This window comes from Aspergillus heteromorphus (assembly GCF_003184545.1).
Source record: "Aspergillus heteromorphus CBS 117.55 chromosome Unknown BO70scaffold_47, whole genome shotgun sequence".
In the NCBI taxonomy this organism is placed as follows: domain Eukaryota; kingdom Fungi; phylum Ascomycota; class Eurotiomycetes; order Eurotiales; family Aspergillaceae; genus Aspergillus; species Aspergillus heteromorphus.
In genome coordinates, this window is record NW_020290452.1 from 99,356 (window position 1) to 114,785 (window position 15,430).

A 15,430-nucleotide genomic window follows, 5' to 3' on the forward strand; every position below is an offset into this window, starting at 1 on the left:
TCATAGTATTGACTCCCAGACCAAGACCTCCCTCCCTCACAGCCAGTCCAGTCCAGTCCAGTCACTCTCCGTCCCAACTATTCTCCAACAAACCGACCATACCATACCATACCATACCATGGCGCTCGATCTCCAGCTCGTCTCCGCAGACAGCCTAGCCCTAAAGCTCCTCCGAGTGACTCCCCTCATCACCACCACCATCCTGTACGCCCCTCCCCTTCCTCTCCTCTTCCAAAAAAACCAACTAACCCCCCTCCCCCCCATCAAAGCCTCTCCAACCGCCTAGCCCAATACTTCGCCCTCTCAACCTTCCTCCCCCCACACACCCCGCCCAAGAAAATCGACCACGTCGGCCCCGCCTTCCAGCACTGGCTGCAGACCGTCGTCCCCCGCGTCTGGACGGGCGTCATCGGCATCGTCCTGCTGACGCGGGTCGTGCTGATTCTGAATCTCTTCGTGCGCCCGGACGACCTCGCGGGCAGTTCCGCCCGCGTCCTGTACGCCGTGGGCCTCGGCCTCTCGTTTGCGCACTTGGCCGTCGCGCCGAAGATGTTGAGGTTCGAGACCCGCATGATGAGTCCTGAGACCGTGCCGCACGTCGCTATGGAGTTGTTGGCTGGGTGGTTGAGGGTTAATAATCGGAGGTTTTGGCTCGTGGATGTCCCGTTTTGGCTTGTTGGGGTGGGGGCGACGGTTGAGGGGTTGAGGGGGTAGATTTTGGGGGGTATTATGGGGGGGAGTTTATGGGGGTTATGGGGGGGTTATAGAGGGGATTTATGGGGGGGATTATAGGGGGTTTGGGGTTGACAGGGGGAAGTGGATGGTGTGAGTGACTGTTGCGGTGCTGGGTGGGAATTGAGAATAGTAAGCCACATTTCGAGCTGTGGGCACAAGAATGATGTTTTTTGGACTTTCGTCATTCTCTGTATGTTTCTGTATGCAAGATTATTTTTGAAAAGATAAACAAGGTAGGCTATTTCCACAACTACAAAGTACGCATACAGTGAATGATGAGTGAGCGCCACTGCGGCAAAAGGTGGACTCCCCCGCCTGGGTGCTCTCTGTAAGAAGGATCTATATAGAATCGGATAGTGAATTTCAAGCAACTTCAATAAACTTCTCATGGTCCTCACACACAGCAAGCAGATACTGGATACAACACTTTCCGGGAAAACAACCCCAACAAATGCATAATCCATCCTCAACCCACAACAGTCTTTGTCTTCCCCCGAACCACGCGACGGTACTGCAACACCGGCCCGGTCTTCGCTCCAGTGACATGATCCCTCAGCCTATACTCCTGCTGGACCTCCCCCCCGGGAACCGCGCGGAAGTCATACCGCCAGACGATGTTGGCCAGGGTCAAGAGGGCCTCCATCTGCGCCAGGCCCTTACCGATACAGCCTCTCGTCCCCAGAGAAAACGGCATGAACGCGCTGCGCACGTCGCGCGGGTCGTCCACCAGCCAGCGATCGGGGTCGAACCGGAACGGCTGCGGGTAGATGGTCGGGTTGTGGTGGGCGGCGTAGATCCCCACGCCGACATCATAGCCCTCGGGCACCACCCGGCCGTCGACCGTCGTGCCCCCGGCCTCGACCTCGCGCCACAGCGCACTCCCCGCGGGCGGAGACATGCGCAGTGCCTCGTCGATGCACGCACGCAGCAGGCGACAGGCGCTCAGTTGGCTTCCCCCGTGGATCTCCTCCGCCGACTGGAAGCTTTGGCGGACTTCCTGGGCGACTCGGTGGTAGATGTCGGTGTTTTGGCTCAGGTAGAACATCGTTGCGGCGAGAGTGGTGGCCGTGGTGTCGGAGCCTGTTGAAAGGAACGAGGTCAGAGAGAGAGAGAGAGAAAGAGAGAGAGAGAAAGAGAGAGAGAGAAAGAGAGAGAGAGAAAGAGAGAGAGAGAAAGAGAGAGAGAGAAAGAGAGAGAGAGAAAGAGAGAGAGAGAAAGAGAGAGAGAGAAAGAGAGAGAGAGAGAGAGAGAGCAATCGCAGGATATATGTGGTGCTGAAACGAAGGCGAGCGACACTCACCCGCAACGATCAGAGTGGCAGCCTCTCCGCTGAGCTCGTTCATGTTCATCGATTCGCCAGTGACAGCGTCCTTGCTCGTCTGGAAGTAGGAAAAGATATCCCGGCCGGCGAGGAGCTTGCTCTTCTGCACTCGTTCCTTGACGGTGCTACCGATAAACCGGACGAAGCGGTTACGGCCGAGGATGGACTGTGCGAAGAGCTTCTTGTCGCTACGGAAGAGGGTGACGATCGGCGCCTGCAGGAGGACACTGACCCGGACGTTGGATTCTTCGATGGCGCGGATCACCGACCGGTAATTCTCCTGGCGGAGGGTGTCGTATGATGCACTGAAGACGAGGGAAGACATGATGTCGAAGGTCAGGTAGTCAACTAGACCGTCCAGCTGTGAGTGAGCGAGTGAGGGCAAAACTTCCAGTCGGGATGAGGGTTGGCTTGACTTACACCACTTGGCCATATCCTGCGGCGCGCTCCATTCGCCATCCGACCCGGCATCTTTGACCATCAGCAAGTCGCAAAGAGTCCGAACCAACTCCTGCACCCGAGGTTCAAAGGACCGAATGGCTGCGTCAGAGAACCCGTGGCTCATGATGCGTCGTCGCTGGGCGTGCTGCTTCTTGTCGCGCATCGTAAGGGTGTTGGCCGTGCGATGGACCAGCGTGTCGTACACTCGCGACTTGCGAACCTTTCCACCATAGCCGTAGATGTCTGCAAGTCTGGTCAGAGCCTGAAAGCCGACGGTGCAGTACTTTCCCACCTGAGACTGCTTTGGCGGTATCAAAAGCCAGCCGATTCGGGGCGTATCGGATGTGGTTGCCTTGTGAGTCAATTAGTGAATGGCATGGCCGGAAGAACAAGACCGGGGCGAGCCCACCATATTTCTGATGGCAGCGCCAGATATCCTCGTGGATGTCACCCTTCCATGCGTGGTATGCAGCATAGAGATTGGTTATTCGGCCGAGCAGCGGTCCAGGGTACTGCGCAAGTGGGTGGAAGACGAGACGATAAATGGCCAAGCCACACAACTATCAGACGAGCAAGTTAGCAAGCCCACGCGAGAAAACAAAGCAAAATAACATACATAGAGACCGAAAAGCGACAAGGCAAGAGTTGCCCCTTTCAACAAGGCCACAGGGGCGTTCAACAACACTCCGATCATGGGATTCATGTTTCTCCAGTCTGCAGTGCCGGGCTGCCTGCCTCGATGGCCGCAGGGCCTGGTCAGCAAGCATTATCTATCGGCGACGAATGCTCCTCAGAGCCCGACTCCGAGGCCGGAGATCCGACTGGGCACTCACGGCTCCGAATGCAGCTGATATATAGAGACTAATACAGTACAAACTAATCATACCACAGCCACGTCCGCTGTGACGACAATCGACGACGACCAGATTTACGCCGCTTCTTATCCGACTTTCTGAGCGCTATGGCTCCCAAAGACTTCTTTCCACCTGCTCCCCTTGACCTTGGTACGTTCCTTTACAGTACACTGCTATGATTTTGGGCCATGCTGACGATCCCCAGACTGGGACAACATCGGCATCAAAGTCCGCGAGGGTATGTTGTCTTCTGGACGAGTAGTTCCATGCAGCCATCTCACAAAGTCTAGTCAATGGACATGTTCAATGTCGCTATAATGTTGCGACTGGATCTTGGAGTGAGCCCGAAGTGGTCAAGGGCATTGACCTGACCATCAGCGGACTCTCTCCTGCTCTCAACTACGGTAGGGTACCTTCGTGGTCGTGTCAATCTGGTGCTAACACTAACATCCGGGGGCATAGGCCAGCAAGCATACGAGGGAATGAAAGGTAAGACTCAGAACCTAACGCAGTCTGTTCAATTGCCCAGCTCATGGATACACACACAGCCTTTCGCGACCCGCAGGGGCAGATCCGCATCTTCCGCCCGGAAGTGCACGCTGCGCGCATGGCCCATTCCTGTGAGGTCGTCTCCATCCCCCCTATTCCCCAGGAGCATTTCACTCGGTCGGTCGCATTGGCCGTGTCGGTCAACGCCGAGTTCGTGCCTCCCTTTGACAGCAGCGCTGCCCTCTACATCCGACCGCTGGTGTTGGGCTCCGGCCCTCAGATCAATCTGGCCCAGCCTGAAGAGTACACATTCTGTGTTTTCGTCCTTCCCGTCACCAGTCTTCTCGGCACCAAGCCCGTGGATGCTTTGATCATGGAGGAGTTTGATCGGACAGCTCCAATGGGCACGGGAAATGCCAAGGTCGGTGGGAACTATGCTCCTGTTCTGCGGTGGGCTGCCAAAGCGCGCGCCAAGGGGTATGGGATTCCGCTGCACCTCGACAGCAAGACGCGCACCGAGATCGATGAGTTCTCGGCGGCGGGCTTCATCGGGGTTAGAAATGATGAGGGACAGACCACCCTGGTGGTCCCGGATAGTTCGTGTATCATCCAGAGCGTCACCAGCGACAGCTGCGTCCAGCTCGCCCGATCGTATGGCTGGTCGGTTGAGGTCCGGCCGGTTCGTATCTCCTACCCCTACCCCTGCACTGGCACATCTACGTACTCACCATCCCATCCCAGATCAAATACACCGAGTTGCCCGAATTCTCGGAAGTCTTGGCTGTAGGAACGGCGGCAGTGCTCGTGCCCATCGGATCAATAACCCGCGACTCGCTCCAGGATCTGATCGTCTATAAGCCCTCGGAGGATGGAGGCTACCCGTGTGCAGACAGACTCTTCAAGTCGATCAAGGAGATTCAGAGGGGGTTGGGCAAGGATGTTTTTGATTGGTGTGTGCCGGTGCATGAGCCAGCTGCGTACTTCCCATCTGTCTCCGACCGAGAAGCCGCCGCACTGGCCTGATCACTTGTGCTATACCCAATGTTTTAACCGTGTGTTCTATGTTATTTTGTCTTGTTTGTGTTCAATCTGTATTTCCTGAGCAGTTTGCGCGGGAGCTATCTAAAGAGAATCGTTGCAAGTACTAAATCTTGATCAGCATATCCCCAGGAGAAGCGCTTCGGGTTGTAACCTAAGCCCTTGTACCGCACGATGTAGATTGAGTGAGATCTGACAGTCCCTTTCGGTGCCCAGCCCTAAGCCGCCCCTCCGATATCCGACTTTGGCTCCGACCTCACCGAGGGCATTTCGGAGAGCAACCCTCCCTCACGATGTCACAGACAACCCTCATCAGTGTATATCTAATGCAGCTGCAGCACCAGTTGCTGGAGACATCAATCAGACCATCTTCGATTCCAATCTTCCATCCTCCGCATCCATCCCAACCATGGCTACCGCAATGACCGCCACCGCAACCCCTGTCCCTACCATGGCATCCCATGCACAAGACACCACCCTCCCTCCACCTCCCAAGGGGGACATCACCACACCCGTCCTCTTTGCGCAGAACTTCCCCAAGCCCAGCACGGGGTACATGTTCATCAAGAACCCTCCCCCGGCGGGGGTTCCGTACACCAACATCCGCGGCGAGCCGGCCATGGTCACGGTCGAGGACCTGCGCGGCAAGGAAGACAGCGTCAGCCTCGACCACGACTCGCTGCAGGTGCTGCAGGGCCTGAGCGACGTGCCGCGCAGCCCGGAGGTCAACTGGGACAGCCCCCCAAGCGTGGAGAAGACCTTCTACCCGGCCGTCGAAGCGGCAGTCAAGTCGGCCATCCCCGGCGCCCACACGGTGCACATCTTCCGGCACGGCATCCGCCACTCGCAGAACTGGCCGGTGCCCTACAACCCCCCGGCCATGATCGCGCATCTGGACCAGACCGGCCCCGCCGCCATCAACCGCGTGCTCCGCCACATGGGCCCCGTCGACGGGCCCCGCCTGCTGCAAGGCCGCTACCGCATCGTGCACTTCTGGACCCCCCTCAACGGGCCCGTCTATACCTGTCCCGTGGCGGTCGCCAGCTCCGCCACGGTCAGGGACGACGATATTCAGATCTTCGTCAGCCATCTGGGCGGCGTCGGCGGCCTGGACATGCCCCTCGGACGCCCGGTCGCCAAGCCCGATCCCTCGGAGCAGTACCGCGAGGACTTTGGCGCCCCGCGCTATGCCGCCGGCCAGCGCTGGTTCTACCTCAGTGGCATCTCCCAGGATGAGGCGCTCTTGATCCAGATCTTTGACTCCAAGGCCTTGCAGAAGGACGGCCCCGTCCGGGGCGGCAGAGCCGTCCACTCCGCCTTCCGCGATCCCCGCACGCCCCAGGGTGCTCCCGACCGTTGGAGTATCGAGGTTTCCTGTCTGGTTTTTAGTGATGAGTGATGGATTCTATGGATTCTGTTTGTGTTTTACGTTCTCGTGCTTTTTTTTTTCTTCTTCTTCTTTTTTTTTTGCGGCTAGTTCCTAATTGAATCTGAATTGTCTATGAATTATCCTACAACCACTGTACACTGGGTCTACTCCGTAACCCTAACTTACCAAGTTCTGCAATCTTAACTGCATTTTAAGTATGAATACCGTAACCCGTAAACTTCCAACCCCAAACCACCAGGCGGATTCATTCATCATGCTTCATCCGCATGCTTCTGCCCGCGATTACCAATCCATCCCACCAATGACAGCCTCCCATCCAGCCTGTTGTGCAGGAAATATGCAAGGAAACGGTCTAGAATTTCGGCGACCTTTCGGACTCGGACTCGGAGTCGGAGATGAGTAAGACCGCTCGAAGCAGAAGAGCGCAAGAGCCCTATTACTATGCCCTACTTCTTTCTCTCTTGGCTGGAAGAGGGAAGGAAGACTAGACTACTGTGGATCTCTGCTCAGCGGATTGACCAGTACCTACCTACCCACCTACCTACCTAACTACCGCCATCATGTCCGCCTCAGACAGGACGAGCGAGAGCGAGATCAGTGACGTTGAGAAAGCCACCACGGCGGAGACCCTGAAGGAAGTGTCTGCCAGCAATGCTGCTGGGTCCAGTGCCCTAACTGGGCTGCCGTTGTATACGGTCCTGGTCGGGCTGGGACTGGCGCTGTTCCTGGGGGCTATGGATATGGCCATGCTTGGTACGGTCAGTTTGAACTTCTTCCTGCTTTGCTTGCCCGCCTACCTGCCTTCTGATGATTAGTGTTCGGCTGGCTAACTCGAGAGTTCTTTTTTTTTATCTGCGATAGGCCGTTCCATCCATCACCTCGACCTTCCACACGACCGCTGATATCGGCTGGTATGGCGCGGCATACCCCCTCACCATGTCCTCCATCCAGCTGCTGGCGGGCAAGATCTACGCCCAGTTCCCGCAGAAGCTGGTGTTCCTGGTGTTTTTCGGCCTGTTCATGCTGGGCTCGCTGCTCTGCGGCGTGGCCACCACGTCGCCCATGTTCATTGTCGGACGGGCGATTGCGGGGGCAGGGGCAGCCGGGGTGCTGTCGGGCACGTTGGCCATCGTGTCTGCCGTGGTGCCGCTGGACAAGCAGTCGCTCATCCTGGGGCTGATGATGTCGCTGGTGGGCACGGCCGTCGTGCTCGGCCCCGTCATCAGCGGCCTCCTGACCGACCACACCACCTGGCGCTGGTGCTTCTACCTGAACCTGCCCTGCGGCGGCGTCACTCTGCTGGCCCTGATCCTCTTCTTCCGGCCGCCCAAGCGGCCCGCCCGCGCCACCCCGCTGTCCCTCGCGCAGCTGATCAAGAAGCTCGATCTGGCCGGCTGTCTGGTCTTCATCCCCGCCGTCGTCATGCTCCTCCTGGCCCTGCAGTGGGGCGGCGACGGCAGCACAGCCCACGCCTGGGACTCGGCCACCATCATCGGCCTGTTCTGCGGCGCCGGCGTCTCCCTCATCCTCTTCCTGGTCTGGGAGCACTACCAGGGCGATGACGCCATGCTCCCGCTCAAGTTCTTCAAGGACCTGACCATCATCGCCAGCTGTCTGTACGGCTTCGCCCTGCTGGGCGGCTACGTCGTCGTCGGATACTACCTGCCCGAGTGGTTCCAGATCATCAAGGGCGCCAATCCCCAGACCAGTGCCGTGATGTTACTCCCCAACGTCATCACCAACTTCATTTCCAAGGCGGTGATTGGAATCATCGGTTCGTTTCACCCCGTCCCTTTCCCTTCCTCATCCCCACACCAGACAGAACCCTATACTAACCCCCCATCCCCCATCCAGTCAACAAAACCGGCTACTTCAACCCCTGGCTCTTCTTCGGCGCAGGTGTCCTAGCCATCGGCTCCGGTCTCGAAACCAACTTCCACCCCTCGACCCCACGCCCCAACTGGATCGGCTACCAGATCCTCCAGGGCGCCGCGCTGGGCATCATCCAAGCCCCCACCCTCGGCGTGCAGCTCGCCCTCGCCAAGCAGAAGCATCTGATCCCCGTCGCTCTCTCGCTGGTCATCTTCTTCCAGTACTTCGGCAGCAGCATCATGCTGAGTATCTCCGAGACGATCTTCCAGAACCTGCTGCGCCCCGCCCTGGTCAGCAAGGCCGGTATGACCGACGCCCAGGTCCAGCAGTATGTCGCGGCGGGTAATTCGGAGGTGAGGAAGTTGACGGATCAAATTGATCCGGACAGGTTGGGCGTCGTGTTGGAAGTGTATAATGATGCAATTGCCGGGGTTATGGTATGTTTTTTGTTTTTTTTTTTTTTTTTGATGGATTGGTTTGTTGGGTGTGGGATAGGGTTGGGAGGATAAGCGCTAATTCTTGGTTGGTAGTGGCTTTCGACGGCGGCGGCCTTGTTTGGGTTCCTCGTGTCTTTTGGGTTCCCCTGGAAGAGTCTGAAGGCGCAGACGGAGGAGAATAACAAGGAGGCGGCTGAGGCGGAGGTAGCTGCGGCGGAGGCTTGAGATGGTGAATATTTATTTTAATGGGAGTGTGAAGGGCTGGGGAGGGGGAAGTGATGGTGAATGGTGAAGCCATATAGGCGATTCTGTGGCATGTGGGGGTGGAGTGAAGGTGAAGGTGGAGCTAGAATGCAGCATGTATGGCGTTTTCTTTTTCGGATGAATTTTATTTAACTAATACTGGAGTGAGCAATAAACTAGAGTGAATGCCCTGACTTTCTGGTTGTAGTGTATATCAGCTCTGTTCTGTTGGTGAGTCATGAACTTAGACCACTGATACTGATGGTGGGAGATTAAACAATTTAAAAGCACAGAGAATATTATCAACAGAATAAGCATAAGTCATAGAGTAAAGACAGTCATGGATCCATCAAGATGAAAGCAGATAGTATGACTATAGCACAAATTGACCATTGCAAGCAGAAACCTGATAGAGCATGTTATTTTCGGTGATCGGACTGCGGCAATGACATGAACCAGAACACAACAAAGTCAGAAGCAGAGTCACGACTACTCCCCTCATCCCACCACCGGGAACAAAGAAAAGAAATAACATGTAGCCCTAGCCCTGCTAGCCTACTTTGTCTAACAGCATGATCAGTGTCCCGGCATCAGCATCAACATCCGCATCACAATATAATACATAGTAATCATAAAAGAAGAAGAAGCAAGCAAGGGCAACCCCATCCCCTCCACCCCGAAACGAACCCTTATGCACACCCTTACAACACAAGAGCTCTTATGTCCTGTGCATCATCCTCGGAACAGCCACCCCCGAGCCGAGGCATTCTTATGAATGAACAAACAAATAAATAAGAAAATGATTGTTCTGTTCTATTCTATTCTCTTCTATCCACTCGTAATCTATCTCCCACCGGCATGGACATTCCCTGCATTAGATCAGCTGCTGCCCCCACACCGACAGACATGCCACCCCCGGTCTGTTGCATCAACCGCACGTGGCGACTGGAGAAGAGATGAGAGACCTAGACTCGGACCCGGACCCGGACCCGGACCCAGGACCCAGTTATATGAAACCGGACGTGAATTAGCAAGGAGCTTGTCTTGACACGATCCTGATGACGATGACCTGCCGTTGTAGTTACTGGTATGGAATAAGCTATTGCTTGTGACAGGCGGCGGTCCGGTCCGGCGTGGAATGGGATGACCCTGGCAGCGTCCGGATCGGCCGCATGCGCTTGAGTTTATAGTTTATAGTTATGTGTATATTTATGAAGTTTTGATTTTTTCTTAAGCGGGATTGTGTTTGCTGGGGGGGAGGGGGGGAAGAGAGGGGAGATATATCATATAGCTATGAAAGGGAAACTGATACAGTAGACATGAGATTGTTTGTTGTTCAGTGTAGCTATTGGCGATAATATATGAGTATTTGTTGAAGCCAACCTGCTGTGTGGTCAGGTTCCACTTTTGAGGTGTTATCCTCTCTTCCTGTACACAGCCTAGCTAAGTAACTAGCATTGTTGATCCTTGGTTCGTTCCTCGGCGCCACGGAGTCAACACAGGAGATGTATGTTATTCATGTGTTACTTTGCTTGGAAGGAAGCAAGCCTTCACAACCGAACTCGACATTTGGATTATATACTCCAAATCTTATATTACACACAAAGCAGTGAGTTGAAAAGTCATTATTTATATCCCACAATCATAAGCTACTTTCACATATATTACTCCGCATAATGCCTCAGATGCTCCTTGATATCTCGCACGATCCGACACAACTCCCTCCCCTTGGCGCCGCGCTGCGATGGATCGCGCCGATCGAGGATTGTGTCCAGCAGCGCGGCGGGGACATGGCCCTCCGCGCGGTCGCGGATGGCGTGCAGCCGCTCTTCGATCTGGTTGAGCATGTGCGTGCTCACCTGCAGCAGGATGCAGATCTGCAGGTCGCGCGTGCTGCTGCCGACCTCGAACCCGCCAACCTGGAGGTTCGGTAGGGTGGGCAGGAAGTTGGACCCCGAGGGGTTGGCGGCCACCGAGTCGCGGATGAACGAGAAGACGCCCTCGTAGAGCTGGATCAGGCTGGTGTACCCGGTCAGGAAGAGGAGGGTGAGGGTGGTGTCGAGTTGAAAGGAGATGGCAGGGGAGGTGCTGGTGCTGGTGCTGGTGTTGGGGTTAGGGTTGGGGGCGGACGTGGAGGAGGTGGAGGAGGAGGAGGAGAGGGAGGCAGAGGAGGAGGAGATGGAGGCGCGGGAAGATGAACGAGAGGCGGAGGCCGAGGAAGGCCCCGAGAGTGGTGGAAGAGAATTGCCTCCCAAGGGCGAGGAAGGGGCATGGGTGCCAGTCTCGTCTGCTGTGCTGGTGGTGGTGGTGGTGGACTCGGTGCATCCCGGTGGGAACAAGGTGCCTTTACATCGCTCCAGCTGCTTGAGGATGTCGAGGAGCTCCTTCGAGCTGTGGAACATCTTTCCGATCACGTAGTTCTGGCCCCCCTGGCGGCCCTTCTCGACCTCCAGATAAGTCGAGCGGGAGGCTTGCGAGAACAGCAGAGTCCCCGCCACTTTGCCCGAGTGGACCAGCCCTACGTCCTGCAGCAGGTTGCGGTTCAACTCGCCCATTCGCGCAATACATTCGTTTTTGATGCTGACGATGTCCATCTCGCGAGGGCGGGACTCGCGCTGGGGCGTCTCGAACCCGTTCAAGCCACGAGAAGACTGCAATGAGGGCTGGAAATGGTTTCCGCCTGTCAGGGAGCCGTGGTAATGGCTCCCCGCCGGCGTCCCCTCGCGGTGATCCGGGCGGGCCTGTGTGAAGGCGTCCATCCATGGGGACCGACCGCTGTCCTCGGCCATGGGACGAAAGTAGTCGAAGAAGTCCGAGCCCCCGGACGGGGAGTGTGGAGTGAGTGCGGCGCTGAAGTCAAAGCCACGACTGGCACTCATATCTGGCAGGTGGTCAATGGAGTCCAGCAACGGTGTCCCGTCTGTATCCAGCACGCCATTCGGATGTAAGGGAGAGGGAGGAGGAAATTGGTCAGGGTTGGACATCTGCCGTGTGCGACCGAGTGGCCGCGAGTCCCATGGGTTTGCCATGCTGGGGGGATGTGAGGGACGACGAGGGTTCTGCGCACCAGTCATATCCAGCAAGCTAGGATCCATGTCTCCTAGATCGTCGGCAGCAGCAGCAGCAGCAGCAGCAGCAGCAGTCACGGAGGGTTGCCCCGCTACCGTGGCCAAATGAGGATCATAGTTGGACTCGGTGTGATGCAGGGATTGAAGAGAGGAAAGTGGTTTCGTCCGATGCGGTTGAGACATGGTTGTCACGCAGCGAACATGCGCCTTGAGGCAGCGACGACAGGAGGAAGTCGTACTCGAGTTGGACACTGGCCGCTCACAGCGCAGTTTCTGGCCCCGACAACGATCGCAGGCAGATCGTCGGGGCTGGTCGGCCACCACGACAGATGGTTCGACCTCATTCATGACAGTCGGATAGTCCGTGGTTAAGTAAGTCATTCCGGCTGGGCTGGAGGATCAGCAGCAATAGTTGCTATGCACCAGTATAATCCACGTGGAGATGCTGGTAGATCTTTATAGACGGACGGCCCTAATTCCCCCTCTCGTGAGAGGATTCTGGTAGGAGGATCGTGTCCTATTCCCACCCCAGTGGAAACTGGCCCCGCGGAGCTGCAGGACCCTACTGGAAATGGATTCGGATTGAGACTACTTTCTCATCGATGTGTCTCAGCCTTTTCGTTCGGGGGTGGTGGATTCCCCAGGCTGAGCGTCGAATGGCGACTATCTTACCAGACCCGGCAATCCTTAGGGCGGTAGCAGCAGAATGAGGAGAGAATGAAACGAGAAGACAGCTCGAAGAGCAAAAAAAAAAAAGAAAAAAGAAAAAAGAAATCAACAAAACGCATCGGCTGACGCGTAATTTCGGAAGGCTAAGCATGCATACTAGACCCTGGAGCCGGACCCAGGTGGAGGAGGGCTAAGGCCCGATCGCAGGTCCCAGATAACACTACGAAGCCCCTCAACCGAAAAAAAGCAAAACTCGCTCTTGGGTTACATTTGATGCGTTCTTGTGCAACTTGGACTTACGCTCTGACTTATCACATTGCTGGAGAGCTATCGTAAGGACAGTTGTTGCTGCGGCCGAGGATTACCAAGCAATGTGATTACCCGGATCAGAAAACGTTGATTTGACAGGGAGACCCCCTGTCGAGGTGTCAAGTGACTGTGATGAAACAGTTAGTTACTTAGTAACATGGATGTGTCAGTTCTTCAAGGGAGGCTGTTAAGGTGTGACTGAGTTTGGTTCGAGTCCACTTTCGTCTCTCCAACCCGACCACTTGGGGCGGAGTTGGTCCATTCAACCGCAGCCCTAGCCCCAACGCCGTCTTCGACCGTCTACCAGAATCGCCGGAACTCGTGGCCATATCTCCCATAATCAATCTGACTGCATGACTTAGCTCCTGTATGATACGGAGTACTCCGTACATCAGTCACATCTGATATACCGGTACTGGGATTCGTCCCAGGGCTTTGCCGTGGCTGCAGTTGGTTGCTGGGCGGACGGCCTGGCCTGAAGAAGGAGATACTGTCTGGAGGAATATAAGCTGAGACTTCGCCAAGATAACCCCGTAAGTACAGCCACACAGCGCTAGTCAGACTCCCTGTCACAGCCTGACCCAGCATTATTCAGGGTACTCCAAAATATCGACTGGTTCGATGCTCTTGACTTTCTCGGTGGACCATCTTGGCGGAATGAAGCACGGAAATTTTCAACCAAGCGCAGCCAAGACGGGAAACCCCCCCCCCCTTTGAATACGAATGACAAAAAAGCGGCACGATGAGAGGGTTGGGAAGGCAAGGCTAAATTAAGGGACGAGCGTTTTGACAAGCGAGCACTAAAGCTCGACGGATTGCAGTTCTTCCCATGCTCGTTGGGTCTGGGAAGCTTCACTAGTGCAGATTAGTGGTCCGGTAGATACGGTAGACTAAGACTCTACTGGGTTAAGCAACTCAACCAACCCAACCAACCAACTAATCTTGTCAGCACTAATAAGATACTAAGCCGGCCGAGATGCTCCGTGGCATCCACTAGCACCCTGCTGCTAAATAATGCCAATGGCCATGGCCCAGACCACTTTTGGCCCCCGAATGCTCGTGCTCCTCCTTGTCCGATAATCTCCAATTCGGATCTCCGACTACGGTACGCAGCCGGTGCCCCGGATTACCCTCTCCGCTCCATCGGACATGTCCAGGATTGTTGGTGTGCACATTCGGCCCCTATTCTCAACCCCAAAGGGGTTTGGGGGGGGGGAAACGAGACGGAGGAGGCTCCGACATGCTCCACTGGGGAACCCGACCACGTAGTTAGTGACCCTATCTGCCTCGGGGAGTGAAGAGAAGGAATGATCCGACAATCTATCCTATTTGAGCCTCGATCCTGCCCACAGCCTCAACCCCCGAGCGTTAAGAATCACGACCACGGCCGTCTTGCGTCCTTCCTCTTCTCCGCAGATCAGCAGCGACCATGGCCAACAATCAGGGTTCCATCGCCAAGGACGTCAGCCTGGCCAACCCCCCTTCGGACAGTATCTCGCAACTGAGCTGGTCGCCCGTCGCCAACCACCTGGCGGTGTCGTCGTGGGACCAGACGGTGCGCATCTACGACGTTTCGCAGTCGGTGACGGGAGAGGGCAAAGCACTGTTCAACCTCGCAGCGCCAGTCCTGGGCTGCGCCTTCTCGCCCGACGGTGCGAAGGTGTTGGGGGGAGCGGCCGACGGGTCCGCGCGACTGATGGACCTGGCGGCGGGCAAAGAGGCGCAGCAGGTCGCGGCCCATGATGCCCCCGTTCGCTGCGTCCGCTTCTGTGGGAATATCGCCGTCACCGGCTCGTGGGATCAAACGGTCAAGTATTGGGATCTGCGCCAGGACCGACCCCTGGCGACCCTCCAGTGCCAGGAGCGCGTCTACGCCATGGATCTCTGCCAGAACCTGCTCGTCGTGGCCACGGCCGACCGCCACGTGCATCTCGTGCAGCTGAGCAACCCGGGCCAGATCTACCAGACGGTGACCAGCCCCCTGAAGCATCAGACGCGCACCGTCACCTGCATCCCAGATGCGTCGGGGTTTGCGATCGGGAGCACCGAGGGTCGCACCGGGTTTCACTACGTCGACGAGAGCAAGTCCAGGTGGGCTGTCCTGTGCAGGTTTTACAACGAAAGGAAACAGTCACTCTAACAATCGTGGTTGCAGTCAAAACTTCACCTTCCGCTGTCATCGCGACCTGGCTGCCGGGAAAACCGCGCAGAACGTCTACGCGGTGAATGACATCTCCTTCCATCCCAAGTACTACACCTTCAGCACCGCCGGGGCGGACGGCACCTTTGCCTTCTGGGACAAGGACGCCCACCACCGTCTAAAGCCATTCCCCACCGTCGGGGGCCCCATCACCTCCACGGGCTTCAACCACGACGGTAGTATCTTCGCCTACGCCGTGAGCTACGACTGGAGCAAGGGCTTCCGCTACAACACCCCCGAGCATCCCACGCGCGTGGGGCTTCACCCCGTCGACGACGCCGAATGCAGGCCCAAGGGTAAGAACCCCGTCAAACGATAAGCGTAAATGTGCGAAGAACAGAAAAAAAAGAAGAAGAAGAAGAAA

The 15,430-nt window shown here is 56.4% G+C and overlaps 7 protein-coding genes across 7 annotated transcripts; 5 read left to right on the plus strand and 2 right to left on the minus strand.

Moving 5' to 3' along the window:
• Positions 1–37: 37 nt before the first annotated feature.
• On the plus strand, positions 38–714 carry BO70DRAFT_383165 (uncharacterized protein; the record flags this gene model as incomplete). The annotated part of the gene is made up of 2 exons (XM_025545572.1): positions 38–204; positions 270–714. Exons 1-2 carry the CDS (start codon positions 119–121, stop codon positions 712–714), a joined length of 531 nt encoding a protein of 176 aa, XP_025394736.1. The 5' UTR covers positions 38–118.
• Positions 715–1,170: 456 nt separating this feature from the next.
• Positions 1,171–3,200, minus strand: BO70DRAFT_433199 (cytochrome P450; the record flags this gene model as incomplete). The annotated part of the gene is made up of 6 exons (XM_025548391.1): positions 1,171–1,815; positions 2,036–2,404; positions 2,477–2,740; positions 2,790–2,849; positions 2,907–3,057; positions 3,114–3,200. 6 exons carry the CDS (start codon positions 3,198–3,200, stop codon positions 1,202–1,204), a joined length of 1,545 nt encoding a protein of 514 aa, XP_025394737.1. The 3' UTR covers positions 1,171–1,201.
• A 258-nt stretch (positions 3,201–3,458) lies between these two features.
• Positions 3,459–4,888, plus strand: BO70DRAFT_433200 (branched-chain amino acid aminotransferase; the record flags this gene model as incomplete). The annotated part of the gene is made up of 6 exons (XM_025548392.1): positions 3,459–3,501; positions 3,557–3,589; positions 3,642–3,755; positions 3,814–3,840; positions 3,900–4,519; positions 4,582–4,888. The coding sequence occupies 6 exons, from the start codon at positions 3,459–3,461 to the stop codon at positions 4,861–4,863; spliced, it is 1,119 nt and encodes a 372-aa protein (XP_025394738.1). The 3' UTR covers positions 4,864–4,888.
• A 399-nt stretch (positions 4,889–5,287) lies between these two features.
• Positions 5,288–6,277, plus strand: BO70DRAFT_301850 (uncharacterized protein; the record flags this gene model as incomplete). Its single annotated transcript, XM_025539724.1, has 2 exons — positions 5,288–5,977; positions 6,047–6,277. The coding sequence occupies 2 exons, from the start codon at positions 5,288–5,290 to the stop codon at positions 6,275–6,277; spliced, it is 921 nt and encodes a 306-aa protein (XP_025394739.1).
• A 495-nt stretch (positions 6,278–6,772) lies between these two features.
• Positions 6,773–8,829, plus strand: BO70DRAFT_346022 (putative transporter). Its single transcript, XM_025541520.1, has 4 exons — positions 6,773–7,026; positions 7,130–8,042; positions 8,123–8,577; positions 8,671–8,829. Exons 1-4 carry the CDS (start codon positions 6,829–6,831, stop codon positions 8,800–8,802), a joined length of 1,698 nt encoding a protein of 565 aa, XP_025394740.1. The 5' UTR covers positions 6,773–6,828; the 3' UTR covers positions 8,803–8,829.
• Positions 8,830–10,463: 1,634 nt separating this feature from the next.
• On the minus strand, positions 10,464–12,574 carry fmpR (Zn(II)2Cys6 domain-containing transcription factor fsqA). The gene has a single exon (XM_025548393.1). The coding sequence runs from the start codon at positions 12,267–12,269 to the stop codon at positions 10,485–10,487; it is 1,785 nt and encodes a 594-aa protein (XP_025394741.1). The 5' UTR covers positions 12,270–12,574; the 3' UTR covers positions 10,464–10,484.
• A 1,721-nt stretch (positions 12,575–14,295) lies between these two features.
• Positions 14,296–15,385, plus strand: BO70DRAFT_400896 (WD40 repeat domain-containing protein; the record flags this gene model as incomplete). Its single annotated transcript, XM_025546957.1, has 2 exons — positions 14,296–14,957; positions 15,022–15,385. The coding sequence occupies 2 exons, from the start codon at positions 14,296–14,298 to the stop codon at positions 15,383–15,385; spliced, it is 1,026 nt and encodes a 341-aa protein (XP_025394742.1).
• Positions 15,386–15,430: the final 45 nt, after the last annotated feature.

Excerpts from the sequence above, each read along its gene's own strand:
- BO70DRAFT_346022 (XM_025541520.1), top strand. The coding sequence starts at position 6,829 with ATGTCCGCCTCAGACAGGACGAGCGAGAGCGAGATCAGTGACGTTGAG. Across the intron at positions 7,027-7,129 it reads ATATGGCCATGCTTGGTACG|GCCGTTCCATCCATCACCTC; the intron begins GTCAGTTTGAAC and ends TATCTGCGATAG. Across the intron at positions 8,043-8,122 it reads GGCGGTGATTGGAATCATCG|TCAACAAAACCGGCTACTTC; the intron begins GTTCGTTTCACC and ends TCCCCCATCCAG.
- fmpR (XM_025548393.1), bottom strand. The coding sequence starts at position 12,269 with ATGACTTACTTAACCACGGACTATCCGACTGTCATGAATGAGGTCGAA.